This window comes from Gymnoscopelus microlampas, assembly GCF_963454915.1.
Source record: "Gymnoscopelus microlampas genome assembly, chromosome: 5".
NCBI classification, from domain to species: Eukaryota; Metazoa; Chordata; class Actinopteri; order Myctophiformes; family Myctophidae; genus Gymnoscopelus; species Gymnoscopelus microlampas.
Window position 1 is genome coordinate 17,793,857 of NC_139942.1, and position 21,539 is coordinate 17,815,395.

General features: G+C 41.6%; 1 protein-coding gene across 1 annotated transcript in view; it reads left to right on the plus strand.

Annotated features, from left to right (window-relative positions):
• Window positions 1–395: 395 nt before the first annotated feature.
• LOC311044748 (F-box-like/WD repeat-containing protein TBL1XR1) overlaps window positions 396–21,539 on the plus strand; it is a 30,161-nt gene continuing 9,017 nt past the window's right edge. The window contains exons 1-10 of the mRNA XM_084056510.1: window positions 396–551; window positions 3,428–3,495; window positions 6,626–6,729; window positions 8,202–8,347; window positions 8,996–9,251; window positions 15,958–16,090; window positions 16,870–17,014; window positions 19,440–19,503; window positions 20,414–20,511; window positions 21,147–21,207. Coding sequence (XP_083912636.1) covers window positions 6,672–6,729; window positions 8,202–8,347; window positions 8,996–9,251; window positions 15,958–16,090; window positions 16,870–17,014; window positions 19,440–19,503; window positions 20,414–20,511; window positions 21,147–21,207 — 961 coding nt within the window. The 5' untranslated portion in view covers window positions 396–551; window positions 3,428–3,495; window positions 6,626–6,671. The remainder of the gene's footprint in view (window positions 552–3,427; window positions 3,496–6,625; window positions 6,730–8,201; window positions 8,348–8,995; window positions 9,252–15,957; window positions 16,091–16,869; window positions 17,015–19,439; window positions 19,504–20,413; window positions 20,512–21,146; window positions 21,208–21,539) is intronic.

The following is a 21,539-nucleotide window of genomic DNA, read 5'->3' on the forward strand; positions in this document are numbered from 1 at the left end:
CTTGTTTCTAAAGTGTAGTTGCTTATTTGGGCTTGTTCCCTAATATAATCCAGTGTTCTCAAACCATTGTCATGTCAAGGACCCCCATATTAACAGGTATTTGACTGCGGACTCCCATCTAAAGATATGTTCTGCCAGGGAACCCTGTACCAGATTTGTGTTGTTAAAATGTTTCAATTTTTTTTCACATTTGACCCTTTTCCCCCTCAAGATAAAAAATAAATAAATCTACAAGCTCGTAGATCCGCTATTTTCAAATAGCCCATGAATATACCGCTAGGTTTAAAGCGCTCGTGTGGCCTATAACAGTCGCTTCTTTTGGGCTTGTTTTCATAGACCCGGTTGCTTATTTCTCTCACACAATCTGGCAACCCTGTAGCTCTGCTCTGTGTGTGTTGAACATACAACAAGCTTTTTTTTAATGATGAGCCTTCATCTGATCAACCCTGCGATCGATACGTGCAGATAACACGGTCTGATCGAACAACAACAGAGGCACGCCGTCACGTTTCCGATCACAGCAGGGGGGCTAGAATAAGACAAGCAGAAAGGTACGGGATTACTTCTTCTTGTCTTTAGCTTAGCCTCGGCGAGCTAGCGAGCTAGCTATGCTATGCTAAGTGCTAACCGCTAGCTCGTTCGCTGAAGGCTTTGAAATCGTCGCTCTGGCTGGTGATCGGCGGCACTTAGGATGTGTTGGAGGGGATGCCGATGATCCACTTCAACTTGACGTGGTTTATAGGGTCTATTTCCGTCTAATGACGGCGTTATACGCGTTATTAGACAGTGGTGTGCGGCTAGCTAACACCCACTGACCCTCTGCAGCAAGTGGAACACTTTTAAACCGCCTTGCTTTGCCGGTGTTCAGCATGTGATCTGACGGTGAAGCTAACGGCTAGCACACAGGAGCTAGTTAGTTTTTTTACTCGGGATTTATCCTTATGTTATTTCCTCTGGGACTTCTGGGTGCAGTTTGTACGTTTTTTTTTCTTACACACAAATAACTATTCGCGATATATATATATATATATATATATTTGTAATAGCGATCAATGCCTTTATTTTGAAAGCAGACATGCCCATTTCCGGCGGAACTACTGTCGCATGTTTCAGTCCCTTGAAGCTGGCTGGTGGGACGCAGTTTTCACCCTGTTTTAATGTATTAATACGTACTGCGTTGTATGTACTGACCAAAACAAACAGATATACAAGCTACGTGTTAGATTGTAGAACAAATTGATTGTCGTGAAATAGCTTCAGGTGGCTGCCCTGGGGAAGATGAGAAGGATTTGCCAGTGACGTCACAAACTGCGTCGTACGACGGTGTTGCGCGCCGAAATTGAAGCTCACAACGTTGTGAGGTTGTGGATAATGAATTATTAAGCAGGTTTATGTACAGTACTTCCTTGCACGAGTCTATAACGCGAGGCAGATGTCCCATGTCCCATGTTCCACTGAAAAAGTGATGACACTACTAGTTGAAAATTAGGTCATGTTTTGTGGCATGACTCGAGGGCAAAATGAAGGTACTAGGCCAGTGTTTCCCAAACACTTTAGTAAATATCCCTTTCCCACCCGTTTATTACATTTTTATGAAATGTCCCCCCTAATTTTTCCCTAAAGTTTTCAAAATGGTAAAAAAAAAAAAAAAAAACTTTACATCTGAAATTAAAAAAGAGAAATGTCATACATTCAGCAGAATTTCATATTCCTTTTCCCATAACCAGATCTGGTATTTTCACTATTTTGGGTCCAGGGGAGACATCACATTTCTCTTTTGGATCTCGACTCTGGAGCAAACCACTTTACAAGGCTGTACTGTAAAGTGTACTGTACACACTTCCGATAGTGATGTCATTGTCTTATCCAAGGCGGTTTGCTGAGCCCATTGATGGAAGGGAGAGGGGGGGGGGGGGGTGGGCGTAGTGGCAACTTAAGCCACGCTGGTTGTTTATTATAGACACCACCATGGTGACATAACACACATGTACAATCTGCCTGCAGCAAATCTATAGCTGTGAGTCACGCATACGGCCTACACAACTCCTTATGGAACCGTAGTAAAGAACAAGATTATAGTATGCCGCGCCTAATCACAATTATGTGAAACAATGATAATGTATGTACTGTAAACATTTGTATGTGTGTGTGTATGGAAACTAACCACTGTAGTCCGTGACCTCAATTCTGTTGCTCTGGCAGCAGCATGAAGTTAGGTAACTGAAATGAAACTAGGTAACTGAAATGCTTTTATTAGCAAATCGCTTTGGTACAGTTAATTGAGTTTTTCAAAGGCATAATGTAACTTTGCCCTGTGTTTACATAACAAAACAATACATATATATTTTTTACCAATCATTTCCCTCAGTACCAGCAGTTATGAGCCACTGGAGTGGTGTGGTTGGTGTGAAACACATTGACCTGTTGCAGTGTTTTTGTTTTGGTAGACGGGGATGTTTTTGGGCAGCCAAAACTAACCAAAAATACAGCGGGAGGGCAATGTGTTTCTGCAAGTAAACGCCACCACAGAGGGAAATGATGGGTAAATAAGTGTACATATCGGTTTGTTCTGTAAACACAGGGCAAAGTTACATTCTATGCCTTTTAAAAAGTATGTCATAGTCCTTTCTGGTTTGTCAGCCACGTAGCATCAAGCTGACTGACCTGTTGGTACACAAGAAGCCACTGTTTTGGCTTCTCCACCCCTGACCCAGTTTCTTAGACAGCAGTGACAGACAGACAGACACACCCCTTTGTTCATTCATTGTTCTCTTCTGCTTTCTGATGGTGGCAACAGCTCTTAGACCTTCCGTGCAAACAAACACTTACTAATGCTTACGGTACTTACAGTAATAAAATGCCCCCATTACATTTTATAATTATAATAAGGATTAGTTCATTATAAAAAAGAATCAATAATGTAATACAATAATCCATACTTATCTTTGACTTGTCATTATCGGCGAAAAGTTTCCAAAACGTACAAAAAAAAATTAAATGGTGAAAATAGCCATGTGAAGAAGAAGAATGCCTGAGTGCTTAATTGATTGATTAGTATCATCTGTCAGGTGGAAACCTTGTCCAAAAGTAAACTGTTACTTTTCAGGATTCAAATTCAAAAAAAGCAAAAGTAGCAGATCTGCAAGCTCAAAACGTGTCGCTTTGCGCTTGTAGATCTGCTACTTTTGCGTGACTCTGTAGTATGATCAAGTTGGGCGTTAATTTACACAAAACACGTTAAAATATGGAGATAGGTTTCATCCCGACAGCAACGATATATAATTTGTTTTAATATAACAAAACTGTTGTTAATTAATCGAAAAAGTAATCGGTAGAATAATCGCTAAGAAAATAATGGATGTTTGCAGCCCTACTTTGGAGTTACAGTTATAATTTTGACTGAAATGTATTTTTCTTTTTCCCTTAGAGGCCCCAAGTTCATCTGCTCAAGACAACAGAGCTATGATGAGCATTTGAAGACACCTTGATCACATGGTCAGTATGTATATCACTTCACATCATGCCCATACCATCCATTTAGGGACACATTTCAGGAGTGGACACACAATTAAGACTTCCATGCATTCAGTGGTATGAGTTTGAAAATGTATGTGTCTATTGGATGTTAACACTTGCAATGGCATCGTTTGAGTTTCATGTCTTATGCAATGGAGAGACTGGGCTGAACTGCATGCAGCATCCAACATCCACCCCGGCTGTCCATAAGTCTTTTTTTTCTGGTTATGAGCACAGATATTATTTTTATTTTATTTTATTGCTGAGTGCCATGACCTGCCTGGATGACAGGTCGGGTCCACATAGTAAAACATAATCTCAAACAAGGCAGTGCTGCTGACGGTTCTGTTGATTTGATTAATTGAATACTTTATTAGACAGAAATGTTAACAACTCGTGGTACAGGAAGACATTGAGGCTAAAAGGATAACACAAAAAAAGTCCCGGGGACTTGTTTCCATTGTGGTCCTATGTATTCAATTCATCAACGTAGCATAATTTACACAAGAATACATGTCATCAGCAAATGCAAACACTATATGTACACAAGAAATCACATTTACCTCCCCTTGTGGTCTCCTGATTTTATGTATGTTATGTGAGTTTTTTCAGGACAATTATGAAAGAAACCAGTGTTACACATCCCTTAACCCATTCAGACCGGGAACCCATCTCTGTCATTTGTAGATCTCTTTGGGCTATTCAAAAATAGCAGATATACAAGCTCATAGCGCGGCACCGAGTGCCGCGCTATGAGCTTGTAGATACGCTATTTTTCGTGGAAATCGTGGGTCTTTAAATATATTTTTTTTTTTTATGCGAACATTTGTAACTCAAATTTTTGCTTTTCTACAAATGTCTTAAAAAATCAAAAAACAGTTAAAAAAAAAGAAGAAGTATGTTGCTATAATATCAGTGGTTCTCAAAAAATGATATGTATTTGGCCGTGGACCCCCATCTGAAAACATTTTGTTCCAGGGACCCCCAGTAACAGAGTTAAAAATGTTCGCTTTAAAAATATATATATTCAAAGATTTGCACAAACGTTCACGATTTTATGCCGCGCTATGAGCTTATAGATCTGCTATTTTTGAATAGCCAAAGAAATCTTTAAATGACACACCAGATGCCTTCCCGGTCTTAAAGGGTTAATGGCTGGTGTCAGGGCATTCCACATTTTGGAGTAGCAGAATGAGAATTGTCCCATGATTGTTCTAAATTTGGATGGTAGGTACTGTAGTTGTTACTGCATAGACCATTTCTGGCCTCAAATGGTTTCAGAAACATATTTTAGTGTACTGTTAAATTATTTAAAAACACCATTGTTTGTGACGCGCGGCAACCATGATTGTTGACATTCAATACCCGGCACTGGCCCACTGCTCTCTAGTCTCTAGCATAATGAATTATACCTCTGTATGGAATATTGTTTGACAGGATGGTGTCATAAACATTTGTTAGTACCTGCTGATGTAATCATAGTCATGCATGCTGTTGTTGTTTGTAATTACACAAGTAATTACACACAAATGTAATTTGAATAATATTTTTGTGTGTGCCTATATATTGTAATTTGGTAATTATGTCCCTCCCTATAATGACCACAGATATGCTCTAAGGGTAAAACATATTTTTCACTTCAGCTTTTTAGTCATGTCACCCAGAGTAATTTAGGAGTTATATTCAAGAAAAGAAATGGACCTGAGTATTTTTTGTTTTTCTTTTTACAATGTCTGTTCTCATATCCTCAAGTTAGGTACTAATGTTTACCCGCGGTGCCTTGTAACTTGTCATTGTCGCGCCGCGAACCACGTTTCGCGCCGCGTTTCCAGCTTGTGGATCTGTTACTTTTGATGCTTTTGTGTGACGCTGTTGTATGATCAAGTAGGTCATTAATTTAAAAGAAAAAAAGCCTTTCTGCCCGACAGCAACTAAATTCAAAAGTCGTGGGTTCGAATCCCGATTCCGACGACCTTTGCTCCGTGTCACTCCCCATCTCTCTCTCTCCCCATTTCCTGTCGGTCTACTGTATCTATCAATAAAAAGGCAGAAAAAGCCCCCCCCCCCAAAAAAAAACTTAAAGAAATCCACTAGTTAGTTTTCCTGGTGGTCGGGGCTGGGTGAAGTTTTTGTGCTGGATCCCAGGGCCCGTGATTTGATTATAGTTGTGGATCTAAGCTCTCTGGTAAGGCGAAGGGGGGGGGTCATGTTGACTCTGCAGTGGGCTGGCAGGGCAGCCCTCCGCTCCCTCCCTCCCAAGTTCTCGTTTATTTCCACAGGCCCGTGGTTCAAAACACTGTGGCTTCTTGCTTGAAGAAATACGACGCAGGGACGCAAAACTATGCAGCGAGTTTCTGTTATTGCAGGAGTTTCAAAAAAGCCCCCCGTCTTTCTTCAGAGTTTTTTTTTTTTTTTTTTTTGGTCCACGAGAGCCGATCCGATCTGCCCGGCCAGGAAAGGTCCCGCTAATCATTTCCAGTTGTGGGTTAATGTAGGGGTTCTCAAAGTGGGATCAGGCGGGGACCCCCCCCCCCCCCCCCCCCCCCCCAGCTAAATGATTGATAGTAGTAGGAACCAAATGGACCCCTTACAGGTCTGTAACTCTTGAGAGTGTACAAAATGAAACCAAATGTGCCGTGGCCTAGTCTGTTTGGAGGTAGCCCCAAATTTCCCTATTGTAGGCTCACAATATGACGAGGTGCGACACTTTGTGAGCTGGTTTCTGCAATATTTGCTTTTGTCGTAGAGGTATATAGTGGCGTGCCTGTGTGTGTGTGTGTGTGTGTGTGGGGGGAGGTCAGCTTATGTCAAATGTAAGAACGGGGTCCTCCAAGGACAAAAGGGTTGGGAAACACTGCCGTTGTTAAAGTGCCAGATGTAGGTCAAGCAAGGTGACGTCTCTGTCTCTCTCTCTCTGTCAGTGTGTGTGTTATATCATCGTGCTCCTGTGTGTGACAGCTCTGCTTGCATCTAGCCACGTACCATGGTCTACTGACCACTGGTCAGTCTAGTGCGTTTTGTATCTGCGCAACAAATGAATGTGCGGTATCTTCTCTCTCTCTCTCTCTCTGTCTGTCTCTACGTCTGTCTCTCTGTCTCTGTCTCCTAGGCTCCTATCCTGCGCTGACCAGATGGTTTAACCACCAGGAGTGAAAATGAGCATAAGCAGCGATGAGGTCAATTTCCTGGTGTACAGATACCTGCAAGAGTCAGGTAGGTTTTCTCTGGTGCACACACGGCCTGCTTTTTATACGTGCTATGCTTGCCAACAGCAGAGATAAGTGTAGTGTACACTAGGGCATTCACGAATAGTGATTTTTAGCATTCGAATTATTCGACCTAAAAGTAGTCGAATATTCGATTATTCGACAGTGATATATAATATTTTTTTCATCCAATACAAACGAGCCTTTATCATTAAAATGCCGTATTGCAAGCCTTGAAAACAATCAGCGATTAAAGGGTTAACTAATGAAAGCCAGCTGTGCGTTCTGATTGGTCTAAACCCAAATCAGCTGGTCCAGGCATAGCAGATGTACAAGTGCACATTGCCTCACGGATGAACGCGTTGTGAGCTTGTAGATCTGCTATTTTCGCTACAACACTCTCCTACGACGAAGCCTAGCATAACATGCGTTGCTGCTGCTCTGCTCTGCGATACCACGGCTCTGGTTGAAAAGAAACGTAGCGAACTTATTAATTCAGTTAATTTAACTTGGAATAAGTCAAATGATTTTCCAAGCCTATCCCATCTACAATATGTTCAACAACAACCACAGTTCCATCCTTCGGTCCGGTCGTTACAAGGCATCTTTCTGGCATGCGCGCTGCTGTTTCAGCGCACCACTACACTTTGAGTGACGGCACAACGTCACATACAGTATGAAATGATTTGACAACAATCAACCATGAATGGATTAGGAGAACTACAAACACAAGAGCTCATAGCTGCTTGTCTGCTGTTGAGAAGCCCCTGCTAAAAAAGAAAAATTAACAAAATCTAAAAAAAATAATCCAAAAAAATGAAAAGAAGAATAATAATAAAAATAATAGCGATTATTCAACGTCGGTTTACAACGTCGAATAGTGGCTTTGATATTCGAATATTCGAATATTCAACTATTCGGTGAATGCCCTAGTGTACACCTACACTTTTCTAGTGCATGACCACATTTTTCGCAACGTTCAAAGCAGGATGGCGACGCCGAATCCTCGTAGTCTGGTAAAACATCCCGGGTCGCGTGAATTCACATTATCATGCGTCTTCCGGCAGACCGGTCTGGCCCCAAGCGCTGGGTTTTGCAGGAAACCAAAATGTGGAAGAGCCAATCGGCGTCTGACTGACAGACGCTTATTGGATCTTGTAAATAAAAATCACACCCAGTGTGAAGAGAGTGGTGCCTTTTGAATTAGTGTAACTGGTTGCATCCTTGTGTTGCAATCAGCTGCAGCTGTGGAGGCCGTGCTCAAACGGACGGACGGACGCACGCACACACACACACACACACGGTCAAGTGTAGGAGTGGCTGGCACCACTCAAAAATGTGTATGCACGGCCAAAAGACTGCCGTGATCAAGAAGAGGTTGAGAACCGCTGGCCTAAACAAAACAAAATAAAAACGACACAAAAAAACAACAAAAAAACAGTGTTGTGGCTCCTTACACTGGCCTTCATCTCCCTCCAGGCTTCTCCCACTCAGCGTTCACCTTTGGCATAGAGAGCCACATCAGCCAGTCCAACATCAACGGAGCGCTGGTCCCCCCCGCTGCCCTCATCTCCATCATCCAGAAGGGTCTGCAGTATGTGGAGGCTGAAGTCAGCATCAACGAGGTCAGTAACCCCCCCCCCCCAACAACCACACACAGCATAATGGCATAGATTGTCAAAAAATGCCTCGACTACATTAATGAGTGATTTCATTTCTTTTAAACAAAGAGTGGAAATGGAAGAACTACCTAAAGCTCAGAATGTGCATTGCGATGCGCATTGTGAGCTTGTTGATTTTGTTTTAGTCAATTATAAATACATTTTTGACGGTATGAAATCACTAAATGAATGAATGGCCTGTTCTGGCCTATTTTGATTGTTGGTACCAGTCATTGCTAGCCATTTCTGTGTATATTTACGTTATTTGTCGTCTTCTGCCCTGTGCAATCTTTGTTTACAAAAGACATGAATGCCATTTTTATTTATGGCGTTCAAAGCCAAATAAACGATTCAATTGTCAACCCATTAAGACCTGGAGCGCAACTGTGTCATTTTAGATTTCTTTGGGCTATTCAAAAATAGCAGATCTACAAGCTCATAGCGCGGCACTCGGTGCCGCGCTATGAGCTTGTAGATCTGCTATTTTTGAAAAATCGTGAGAAAATATATTTTAAAAAAAAAACTGTTTATCGGCCTCAGGTCTGAACGGGTTAATCGCAATTATTCACATGACAATGAAAGTAAAACACCCGCGTCACGTTGTACACACAGGACGGGACGCTGTTTGACGGGCGGCCCATCGAGTCCCTGTCCCTGATCGACGCGGTGATGCCCGACGTGGTGCAGACCCGGCAGCAGGCCTACAGGGACAAGTTGGCCCAGCAGCAGAGGCAACAGGAGGTGGCGGCGGGCGGCAGCGCCAGCGGCCTCGTGGCCCCGCCCCCGGGAGGAGGAGGAGGCGGCGGAGCCAAGAATGGCGAGGGAGGGGCCGCCAACGGCGAGGAGAACGGAGCCCACGCCTTAGCCAGTAAGGCCCAGCCCAGCCATTTTGTAAAGCGGTTTTTCAACACCCCAAAAATGTATTTCATTGCTGTCGGGCAGAAACCTCTTATCTCCATATTTTAAAGAGGTGGTGCCATGGTTTTGCACTTTTTCTGTTTTTCACGCGTCTATGAGGTTGATAGAACTTCATTAAGCCCCCTGGTGGTGTTTTTATGGTGTTTTATGTCTTCTCTGACTATTTTGACTTTCTACCTGGAGGCTGAAACCTTGAGGGTCAAACGTGCCAATAGAGAAACGGCGCTTTAGTGACATAGTAAAAACATACCCTCCCCCTCATTATCATAACACAGCAGGTGTGGGCATGAGGAGGAGGAGGGACTAGGACAGGTGGGTGGTGCTAAGGTGGTGGAGGAGGTGCTAAGGTGAGAACCAGGTATACTTAATGAACTGGAGGCGTGTCCACATAAAAACATAATTTTAACACTTTCTGTACACTTTTTTGAAAAAAATCTTCCTCCTAGTATAATCATAATACCTAATGATTATGTTTTAGGGGGGGGGAATCACTGAAAATCACGGCACCCCGTCTTTTTAACGCCCTACTTGATCATGCTACAGTTTCACACAAAAGCATCAAAAGTAGCAGATCCGCAAGCTTGAATTCGCGCCGCGTTTTGAGCTTGTAGATCTGCTACTTTTGGAATTTAGAATCCTGAAAATGAATATTTCTTTTGGACAGATGAGGTTTCCACCCGACAGAGCCGATATGTATTTGAAAAAGATATTACGTGCCAGGGAACCCACATAACCAGATTTTTGTGCAGTTAAAAGAGTTTCCAAAACATTCCAAAAAAGATTTTTCCACAAGCTCTCAGCGCTGTAAAATCTGAAACGATTTTTTTGCCAGGGAAGGGAAGATATGTGTTCAAAATGTTCAAACTAAAAAATATATATATATAATTAAATGACAGGTCTACAAGCTCGGATCGGTTATTTTCGAATAGCTGACGTATAAAATGAGGGTAAAGTGGTTCAACTGATTTTGATGGAACCTCCTCAAGGACCCCTGGGGGTCCCTGGACCCCACTTTGAGAACCAGTGCAGTAAGGAATCCTTGAGTCAGCACTAAAGCAAAAACAGGACTGGAGTTTTTTTTTTTTTTTTTATGGAGGAGGAAGAAAAGTTGACCTCATTGTGGAAAATGTTCTGTCCAAAGCCCCCCCACTTGCATAAGGTTGATTTATACTTAGTTGGCGCGCTGTGCAGCGTATAGCCGCAAAGTAGCTGATCTACAAGCTTGTAGATCAGTGGTTCCCAAACCTTTTAGCTCAAGACCCAAAAGACGTTTGCCCGGGACCCAAACTAGTGAAAAGGTTACAACGCGTCATAGATTGTAGATTTGCTATTTTCACCACTTCTTGAACGTTGTTTCTATGCATTTATGTAAATTATTAGATTCTTTGAATTTTATTTATGAAATACTTTTGAAAAATGTTGGAATCGTTTTTCATTGATGAAAAGCTTTTTTTAATCTTTTGAAATTATATATATATATATTTTTTTTTTATGTAGTAAACGAAAAATAAGGGATATTTATTTGTGACCCATAAAGGCTGGTCAACAGTGTTGTAGATCACGCGATGAAGTCTAAATCCGTCATATGGAATCCGTGGCTTGACATGGTTAAACTCATACTCCATTGCACGAGGATGTTGCGACACCGCTGTCAGCTTGTAGATCTGTTATTTTTGGCAGGAGACACCGCCGTATGTTAAGGAGCTGTAAATCAGGCTTAAAACCTAAGAAGGAAAAGCAGAAGAAGACATAATTATTACCACCTTGTGGTGTGTGTGTGTGTGTGTGTGTGTGTGTGTGTGTGTGTGTGTGTGTGTGTGTGTGTGTGTGTGTGTGTGTGTGTGTGTGTGTGTGTGTGTGTGTGTGTGTGTGTGTGTGTGTGTGTGTGTGTGTGTGTGTGTGTGTGTGTGTGTGCAGGCAAAAGGAAAACATTTCCAGAAAGGCTTGTGCCGTGTCATAGAAAATGATTTCTGGGAATGTGACATTAATCGTTGCTGTAGAGGCAGAAACCTTGTATCTCTGTGATTCAGCTTGGTATTTTCTTTCCGTCTCTGTCGGGGCGAGGGGGGTCCAAAACCTCATATGTCCAAAACGGATACTTTCCAGGATTCAAATTCAAAAGCATCAAAACAGCAACGTTTTGTTAATGAGTGCCCTACTACTTCATTGTACAAGAGTGCCGCTCAGAAGTAGGGCTGGTAAACGAATATTTGATATTCAAATATTGGGAAAATATGTATTTTCGATTATGAAAATTAATATTCAAATTAAAAATTTTTTTTTTGACAGGGACAATACAAAAAACAATGTATCAAGTTATAAAAACAAACAAAATATATCTTTTATTGGATCCGAGCACTTGATACATTGTTTTTTGTATTGTCCCTGTCAAATAAACATTAAAAGGTAATAATGACCACTCCATTTTTCTTCCATTTCCTGAACGAGAACCGTTTTGGACATGCGAGGCTTCCACCTGACGGCGCCGATATTTGAATAGCTTGCATAACGACAGAACGACCTGAATAAAGCATCGCCCACCTTACACAATGCTTACTCAGTCAAATGTCCCGTCAACATGTATGTTGGCTAGGAGAAGTGCCTGGGGGGCTGTTCCCCAGAGAAACCTGTGTTTAGACGTCAAATTAATTTCAGCTGTTTACCCAGCCTTAACGTGGCGTACTGACCCCAATTGTAGTTTCCCCAGCCCTTTTCCTCCAAATTGGATTAACGAATTGAATGGGTTAACAGTTAACCCATTCAATTCGTTAACGCATCTCTGTCATTTTAGATTTCTTTGGCTATTCAAAAATAGCTTGTAGCGCTGCACTCGGTGCCGCCCTATGAGCTTGTAGAACTGCTATTTTTGAAAAGAAATGTGAAAATGTGTGCAAATCTTTGAATATATATTTCTTTAAAGCGAACATTTTGTTCCAGGGACGCCCAGGAGCAAAGATGTGAGTTACACATGTTCGCTTAAAAATATATATGTTATTCAAAGATTTGCACAAGTATTTTTAGAAAAATAGCAGATCTACAAGCTCGTAGCACGGCACTCGGTGGCGCGCTATGAGCTTGTAGATCTGCTATTTTTGAATAGCCAAAGAAACCTAAAATGACACATGCGTTCCCCGGATTGAATGGGTTAATGCTATGGTTCCCAACCCTTTTCTGGTTCAGGGCCCACTTTGAAAATCTCGAAAAAGCGTTCGTGGCCCGCCACCCATCTGAACGGCTGCCATGTTAAGTGGTCAGATGGGTGGGCCGTGTGCATTCTCAGAGCATATTTTCTGCCCCTTTTTTTTATATTTTAATTTTAGAGTAGCCAATTATTTTACCCCCCTTTTTCTCCACAATTTAGTCGTTATGCCAATTGATTCCTCCCCCACACACATTTCTGTGTTGTGACTGCTGTTGTATCCCACTGATTTTATCCGTCGGTGAGAAGGCACCACGGTGTATTCGAACCCACAACCTCCGTCCGTGGTGGGCAGGGACTTTACCACGGCGCCTTCACGTCGCTGCTCTCATTTGAGGGATAAATCAATTGATTGTGTTCCGGCTTGTATCAATGGAACTAACGTAGTATAGTAAAGTTCCTGTTTACCAGTATCGCAATGAAAAAAAAATCAAGGTTTTAAAGAAATTAAAAAAAATATATAGATTTAAAAAAATATATATATATATCCAAAATCTTTTTTGGCGGGATCTTGGATTTACCTTTGTGTGTTTACGTTATTATCAGTTGATAAAACCTTTACAATTATAAAAGCTACATAAATGTACTCTGCTCTCATGCCAGCAGACTGGAGTAGATCCTGAAATCCTATGTTTTGAATCGAGAATCGTTATGAATCAGAAAAAAACGTTTTTGAATCGAGAATCGTTTGTTTTGAAAAAATCGGGGAAAAAAACGGAATCGTGACCCCCAAGAATCGGAATCGAATGGTGAGATAGCAGAAGATTCACAGCCCTAGTATCTCTGTCATTTCACGTTGCCATCTAACTGCTACAGAGGCTGCAGAGAGATAATAAGTGAACGTTGACAATTCTGTAAAGTTCTTCTGGTAAACTGTTAGGATTTCGAAGGCGTTTAGGCCTCAGGTCTAAATGTGTTAATGCCTTGTTGTGCCTGATTGAATCTCTTTGTGGTAAACGCGGTGGCAGCGCTGTGTGATCACGGTCGCTTATTGAATCTCCTCTGGCTCTTGACACCGTTGCTAATGACAACGCGGGTGGCATCGTTGTGACCCTGTTAACCCATTAAGACCTGGAACTGTGTCATTTTTTGATTTGAGCTTAGAAAGCATTATTTTACACTTTGGGCTATTCAAAAATAGCAGATATACAAGCTCATAGCGCGGCACCGAGTGCCGCGCTACGAGCTTGTAGATCTGCTATTTTTGAAAATTCGTGAAAATGTGTGCAAATCTTTGAATATATATATTTTCAAAGCGAACATTTTTAACTCAAATCTTTGCTTCTGGGGGTCCCTGGAACAAAATATTTTGAGATGGGGGTCCGCGGCCAAATACATATTATTTTGGGGGTCCTTCACATGAAAAAGATTGAGCACCACTGATATAGAAACATAGGTTTTTCAGAATACTGTTGACATTTAGGAGACGTGTAGAATCGGCTTCAGGTCTCAATGGGTTAACCAGTCACAACCTTTTGAGGTGACGGTGACATTTCCCTCCTCCGTGCTGTTTCATTTCCTGAGAGGAACACGGAGTCTCCTCCACACACATCCCCTCTGCGGAGCTACACACACACACACACACACACACACACACACACACACACACACACACACACACACACACACACACACACACACACACACACACACACACACACACACACACACACACCCACGAACACCCACGAACACCACACTCACCGCAAGACACATCGTCGCTGTCTCCATATTTTTACTTTTTGTGATTTCTTTGTAAATTAAAGCCCTACTTGATCATACTTGATACTACAGCGTCACCCAAAAGCATTAAAAGTAGTAGCTCCACAAGGCAAGCTCTTGATCCATGAGCTTGTACATCTGCTACTTTTGCTATTTTTGAATTTAAATCCTGAAAAGTTAACAGTTTCGGACATGTAAGGTTTCCACCCGACAGAGACGATATCTTATATTACGTTTCAGGAAATGTATAAAACATAACCTGTGTCCCAATGGATCCAATGTAGTCATTATTGAGTCACAACAAGCTCTTGTTAACACCTTTTTTGCTTCAATATTTATAAAACCACACAGACACATTTAACCTCTTTCCCTGTCAACATCAATTCAAACATATTATCATACAAATGCAGATAACAAGTAGCGGATTTTTGAGCATTTTTTAGTCCTGTCTAATCCTCCTCCCATGTTTTGGAAGGCCTATCTTAACCAGCCTAGAGAGACAGACAGACAGACAGACAGACAGACAGAAAGTGTAAAAGGAGAGTCAGGTCCAGCAATGTCTCTTCCTCATGAACAGACAAATGTGATTCTTTCAACTGATAGGTGAAGAAACAGTTTGCTACGCCACACAGAGTTGTACCACAGCCAGGGTTAAGTATATATACACACACACACTGTTACACATGAATGAGTGCCAGAGCACACAGCTTGAGAGAAGTAATAAATAGAAACCCAGAATAGGAAGCGCTCCTCGTTCGTTTCCCTGTTTGTATGCTGGATGTAGTAGATAGATACCAGTCTTTTTCATCACCTGCGTACACTGGACAGGTAGCAGAGGAAGTTGGCAGATGATGGCCAGTTGACCAAAACGTTATTTTTTTTTTAATGCTGGATTTAAGCAAACTAATTGAAATTATAACAAACGTCACAACCGTTGTTATAACTCTTCACGACTGTCACCTCATGTCTCTCTGCACTTTGCTCTAGAAAACATTTGGCCACTAGATGTCGCACTTTTGCCTTGCAAGAATATATTTAGGGTAAAAGGTAACAGCTTACAGAGGTAAACAAACAATTGAAAAAATGTCAGTATGTTTTTTTTATACCACAAATCTTCTCTTCTGGGGGTCACTGGCACAAAACATTTTCAGATGGGGTCCAAGGCCAAATATATTTCATTTGGCACAAATATCTTTGAGAACTACTGATTTAGTAGCCATTTGTAAAATAGGCTCTATCCACAGCAGCCATATTGGAAAGAAATTGGGCCTCTTCCTTACTTCCTTCACAGGTTTTACCAATGATACTAATTAAGGCTATGTTCCATTTAGTGTAGCACAGTGGCCCCCCATAACTCTGAGAGTGTACAAATGGACTTACGGGTCCATTTGGTTCCATTTGTACACTCTCAGAGTTACACACCCGTAAGGGGCCATTTGAACCCTCCTCAAGGAACCATGAGGGTCCCTGGACCACACTTTGAGACCCACTTTCCAGTGTTCCAACATGCAACAATATCAGCACCCTGACCCTGTTTGACCAGAATGGAACAGAGCCTTCATTAGTATCATTGGTAACACCTGTGCTGGAAGTATGGAAGAGGCAGAGGCCCAATTTCTTTCCAATATGGCTGCTGTGCATGGAGCCTATTGCCCCCCCCCCCCCCTGCACCAGAAGGACGGGTGAACATTCACTTTTGTCTGTCTTGTCCCTCCCTTTTCCTTCCTCCCTGTAGACCACCATGCAGAGATGATGGAGGTGGACAACGACGTGGAAATCCCCCAGAACAAGGCCATGGTGCTCCGGGGCCACGAGTCTGAAGTCTTTATCTGTGCCTGGAACCCAGTGAATGACCTGCTCGCATCCGGGTCAGTCTAAAAAAAAAAAACACACTCTCTCTCCGTCCTGTTCTTCTCTTTGTCTCTCCTCTGTACACAGTCAGATGCTCTGTGATGATTTAAAGGGATATTTCATTTAAATGTCTACTCAGGCTTTTTTGTTTTCCCCCCAGACAGTTATTAGTTATAAGTTCCTTGATTCCGTATTTAGATATTTGATATTCATTTTATCAGACACGCCCCCTTCCTATACAAAAACCCATTGCAACTTCAAACTCCATTTTAACCGAGTTAAAATGGAGCATCTCTGTGATTTTTAGATTTCTTTGGCTATTCAAAAATAGCAGATCTAGCTTGTAGATCTGCTATTTTTTTTAAATCGTGAACATTTGTGCAAATCTTTGAATATATATTTTTTTGAACATTTGTAAAATATTTTGTTCCAGGGCAGGGACCCCCCAGAAGCAAAGATTTGAGAATATATATTCAAAGATTTGCAAAACAAAATCACAATTTATTTAAAAAACAGATCTACAAGCTCATGAGCTTGTATACCTGCTATTTTTGAATAGCCAAAGAAATCTAAAATGACAGATTCGTTCCCGGATTTAATGGGTTAAGTGGATACAAATGACCCCCCCGCCCAAAAAAAAGGCATTCATAAAATCACCATCGTAAAATGTAGTTAACCTCACAAGTATCGTAATACCTGTGTGTGTGTGTGTGTGTGTGTGTGTGTGTGTGTGTGTGTGTGTGTGTGTGTGTGTGTGTGTGTGTGTGTGTGTGTGTGTGTGTGTGTGTGTGTGCAGGTCCGGGGACTCGACAGCACGTATCTGGAACCTGAGTGAGAACACCAGCACGGGGGGCTCCACCCAGCTGGTGCTGAGACACTGCATACGAGAGGGGGGGCAGGACGTCCCCAGCAACAAAGACGTCACCTCCTTGGACTGGAATGTGAGTGTGTGTGTATTGCCATACCTGTGAGGACCAAATGTCCCCACAAGTATAGTAGAATGTGAAAAATAAGACTTTGTGACTGAGGACTGTTTTCCTGGTCCTCGTGAGAAAGAAATGCCTGTTTTATTGTTGAAAAAAGATTTTTAGAGATGTGTTTACTATTACAATAAGATTCAGATTAGGTAGTTAGGGTTAGAAGTTTCCCCTATTTTATCATTTGTTGTGCGGCGATGTCACACAAACACCAAAATTGTTTATAGGCTATTGTTCAGATATTCCTTGGCTATTTTTTGGCTGTGTTCAGCATTTTTCTATGCCGTCCTAAAATGTTGATGTCCTCTCAAGTATAGTAATACAAATGTGTGTGTGTGTGTGTGTGTGTGTGTGTGTGTGTGTGTGTGTGTGTGTGTGTGTGTGGTTGTAGTGCAGAGTACAGAGGAAATGGAATGTGTATGTGTCTGTGTTGCAGTGACTGCAGTTTCTCGTAATCTAATCTAGTGGAATGTGTGTGTGTGTGTGTGTGTGTGTGTGTGTGTGTGTGTGTGTGTGTATTACTATACATGTGAGGGTTCAAATGTCCCCACAAGTATAGTAGAATTAAGAGAAATAAGACATTCTGAGGACCATTTTCCTTGTTTTGTTTTCCTGGTTTGGATGCAGGTTTAGGATTAGGCTTTTAGACGTTAACGTTTAGAGCTTGGGCTTATACTTAGTTGCACGCTCATTCCCGTGCACCAAAAATAAACGATCTACAAGCGCATGTCGTGAGTGTGTTTTCGACTTAAGGGGTTAGGTTTAATAATGGCACCCCCCCAAAAAAACATCTAAATGACATTCCTAAAATCACCGCCCTAAAATGTTGATGTCCTCACAAGTATAGTATTTACGTGTGTGTGTGTGTGTGTGTGTGTGTGTGTGTGTGTGTGTGTGTGTGTGTGTGTGTGTTGACGCATGTGACTACCGCGGCTGCCAAAGGCATTCCTTGGCTGTCCTTGTGAACCGGATACGTGTGGTGGAGTCACTCCCATCTTAGAGAAAATACAAACCCCAGATCCTTCTGTCGTGTTCTGGTCTTTCTCCCTTCATGCTGGAAACCCAGATCCACATTAACCTTCCAAACTGTGTCATTCAGGCTTTTATGTTCATAATAGTAAGCATCTAAAATGCATTACAAATTTGTTCCTGTGAATTGTCATTTGCACATTTACTGATATCGTTGCTGTCGGGCAGAAACCTCTTAGGCCTCTCCATAGGTTAACTTTTTGTGTTTTTGTCGTAAATTAACGCCCGACTTGATCTTGTGGAAGCAGATCCACAAGCTCGAACCGCGGCCCCGAAGCAACGCTTTTCGAGGTTGTAGATCTGCTACTTAAGGTATTTTTGAATTTGAATCCTGAAAAGTAACAGTTCTGGACATATGAGGTTTCCACCTAACAGAGACTAACAGAGGTTGAATTATGTGGTTATGCTCCACACATTGTTATCACAAAACCTACGCAATTGATTCTGTGAACCAATCATAAAACAAGATGGGAGCAGGGTGATATGTCCAGATGAACTTTCTTTTAGAACCGACACACACACACACACACACACACACACACACACACACACACACACACACACACACACACACACACACACACACACTCTTCTAGATGGCCACGTGTTGTCCCACTCACACGGGTGCAATAAAACCTCTCTGCTCTCACCCAGTCTGCCTCTCTGGCTGTCTGTTGTCTGTCTGTAAGCTTATTGATGAGTCATTTACTGTATATTAAAGAGGCACTATGTAACTTTTGTTTTTAATTAATAAAATGTCATTTTGTCCAATCTGTATGGTAGAGTATGTTAATACAATATAAATGATACAATTGGGGTGGTTGTATTTTGTCTCCCTGCTCTTTTCATTTAGATTGTGTCAAAGGTCATGTCTCACCCTTGACACGATGTGACACGAACCTTGACCTTATGGTCAAGATTCAATTTATCCCCTGAGCAAGCAGGCTCTTATTAACTCTATGGTAAAAAATGTCAGCACTTAAGCAGGAAACCAGGTTCAAATCCCGGTTAGAAGAGAAGGTTACATAGTGCAGCTTTAAACTATATGGTTGTCTGTGCGACTGTTAGAAACCATAATATATCGACCACAGGTGTTGTGCATAACCCATTAAGACCTGAGGCGATTCTTACATCTTTTTCTTTTTTGAAAAGAATCGTGGGGAAAATAAAATCACAATTTTTCGAAAATAGCAGATCTACAAGCTCATAGCGCGGCACTCGGTGCCGCGCTATGAGCTTGTATATCTGCTATTTTTGAATAGCCAAGGAAGTCTAAAGTGACACAGATGCGTTCCAGGTCTTAATGGGATAAACGAGAGTCTTACAACACACCTACATTAACGGTCTGTTTCTCTTTCAGAGTGAAGGCACTCTGCTGGCAACAGGCTCCTATGACGGCTTCGCCAGAATATGGACGAAAGACGGTAAAAAATCTGTGTTTCTGTCACAGTGCAGTTAGCCCTCCCTAACTCAGTGAACTTGTGGCCCGCAATGGTATTGCAAGTGGGACCCAAATAATTGCCAAAACATGATTTTATGTTTCAGTATTTCTTATAAAACAAAAAGGAAGAAGACCAGCATAACGACACATAAGACGCAGCCTAGCGTCACATGATAATACAATAAAGACGAGGAATTATATATGTTGTGTGAATAATATATTTGTTCACACAAAGTATATAATAATGATCACAATATTGCTGGCAACAACATTTCTTCACTACACTTACGCTTTTAATGAGAATATAACGTTAAAAAACGTATTGTACGTATAAGATTATGGCGAATTTTTTTCTTTAAAAAAAAAAAACGTGGAAAGATTTGTTGACGTACCTTGGTGCCAGTGATCCCCGCTGGAACACAATCAATGAAATATCGATGTTGTCGGGGAGAAACCTCTTATTAATTTCAAGGACCCCCATAACTCTGAGAGTGTACAAATGGAACCAAATGGACCCGGAAGGGTCCATTTGGTTCCATTTGTACACTCTCAGAGTTACACCCTCTCAAGGAACCATGAGGGTCCCTGGACCACACTTTGAGACCCACTAGTATTTCTAGTGAGCCAACATGCACAACATCAGCACCCTGACTCTGTTTGACCAGAATGGAACAGAGCCTTCATTAGTATCATTGGTAACACCTGTGAAGGAAGCAAGGAAGGGGCCCAATTTCTCTCCAAAATGGCTGCTGTGCATAGAGCCTATTGGGCTCTGATCCAGTAAAAGGTTGCAAACCACTCGCCATAACGCATAGATTGTTTTTTTGTTAACTCCCGTATGAGCGGTCATATTAACTAAATAAATCCCTCTGTAATTCTTGTGACCTTTCCAGGTAACCTGGCCAGTACCTTGGGGCAGCATAAGGGTCCTATATTTGCGCTCAAGTGGAACAAGAAAGGAAACTTCATCCTCAGTGCCGGCGTAGACAAGGTTGGACAAATGTGGATCGCTACTGTTTCATCATTGCCAGTGGTTTAAAGTACATTTACTTAAGTACTGTACTTAAGTACACTTTTGAGGAATTTTTACTTTACTGGAATAATTCCCATTTTCAATACTTTTACCTCTACTCCACTACATCTCAGAGGCAAATGTTATACTTTTACTCCACTACAATAATTTGAAAACTTGAGTTACTTTTTAGATTTTGATTATTACAAAACATACATTAACCACTTCAGCCCTATATATATATTTCGGCCTTTTGAAAAAAGCTGATCTACAAGCTCACAATCGCGACACATTGTGAGCTGGTAGAACGGCTATTTTCAAAAGATTTGTATACATTTTGAACTTATGAAATGGGACATTCTGCACAATGAGTACTTTTACTTGGTACTTTAAGTACATTTTGAAACCAATTCTTTTGTACTTTTACTCAAGTACATTTTGAATACCTTACTTTTACTTGTAACCTGTAAGTATTTCTATACTGCAGTATTGATACTTTTACTTAAGTAAAAAAAAGAATGTACTTTTTCCACCACTGACATGCATTCTGGTTGCTGATGTTTCGCTCGATTTAATTTCCAATGGCACTAAAAAACGTTGCTCCCTCTCCCCAGACGACTATCATTTGGGATGCACATACAGGCGAGGCCAAGCAACAGTTTCCCTTCCACTCAGGTGAGCATGGATTCAAGTTGTCAGTCGCCACCTTGGCTGATCTCTGCCATTTGGATTCAATAGAGGGCCAGCATGCCTTATTTCGTAACCCAGGGGCCTTCAACGTTATTCAGGCCAAGAACCCTTTAGTTGAGAGAAAGATGAAGCAGGGACCCCCACTACATATTGTACAAAACTGTGTTGCAGATTAGACTTTTTCATAGATTTCTTTTATACATTAGCTTCTCTATTTATTCACGTTAATGTGTAATTATCAGACATTTAACCACTTAAAGCCTCAATGCTAAACGTGAACGTTGGCTCTGTACTTGGTTAGCTTTTTCCCCTCTACA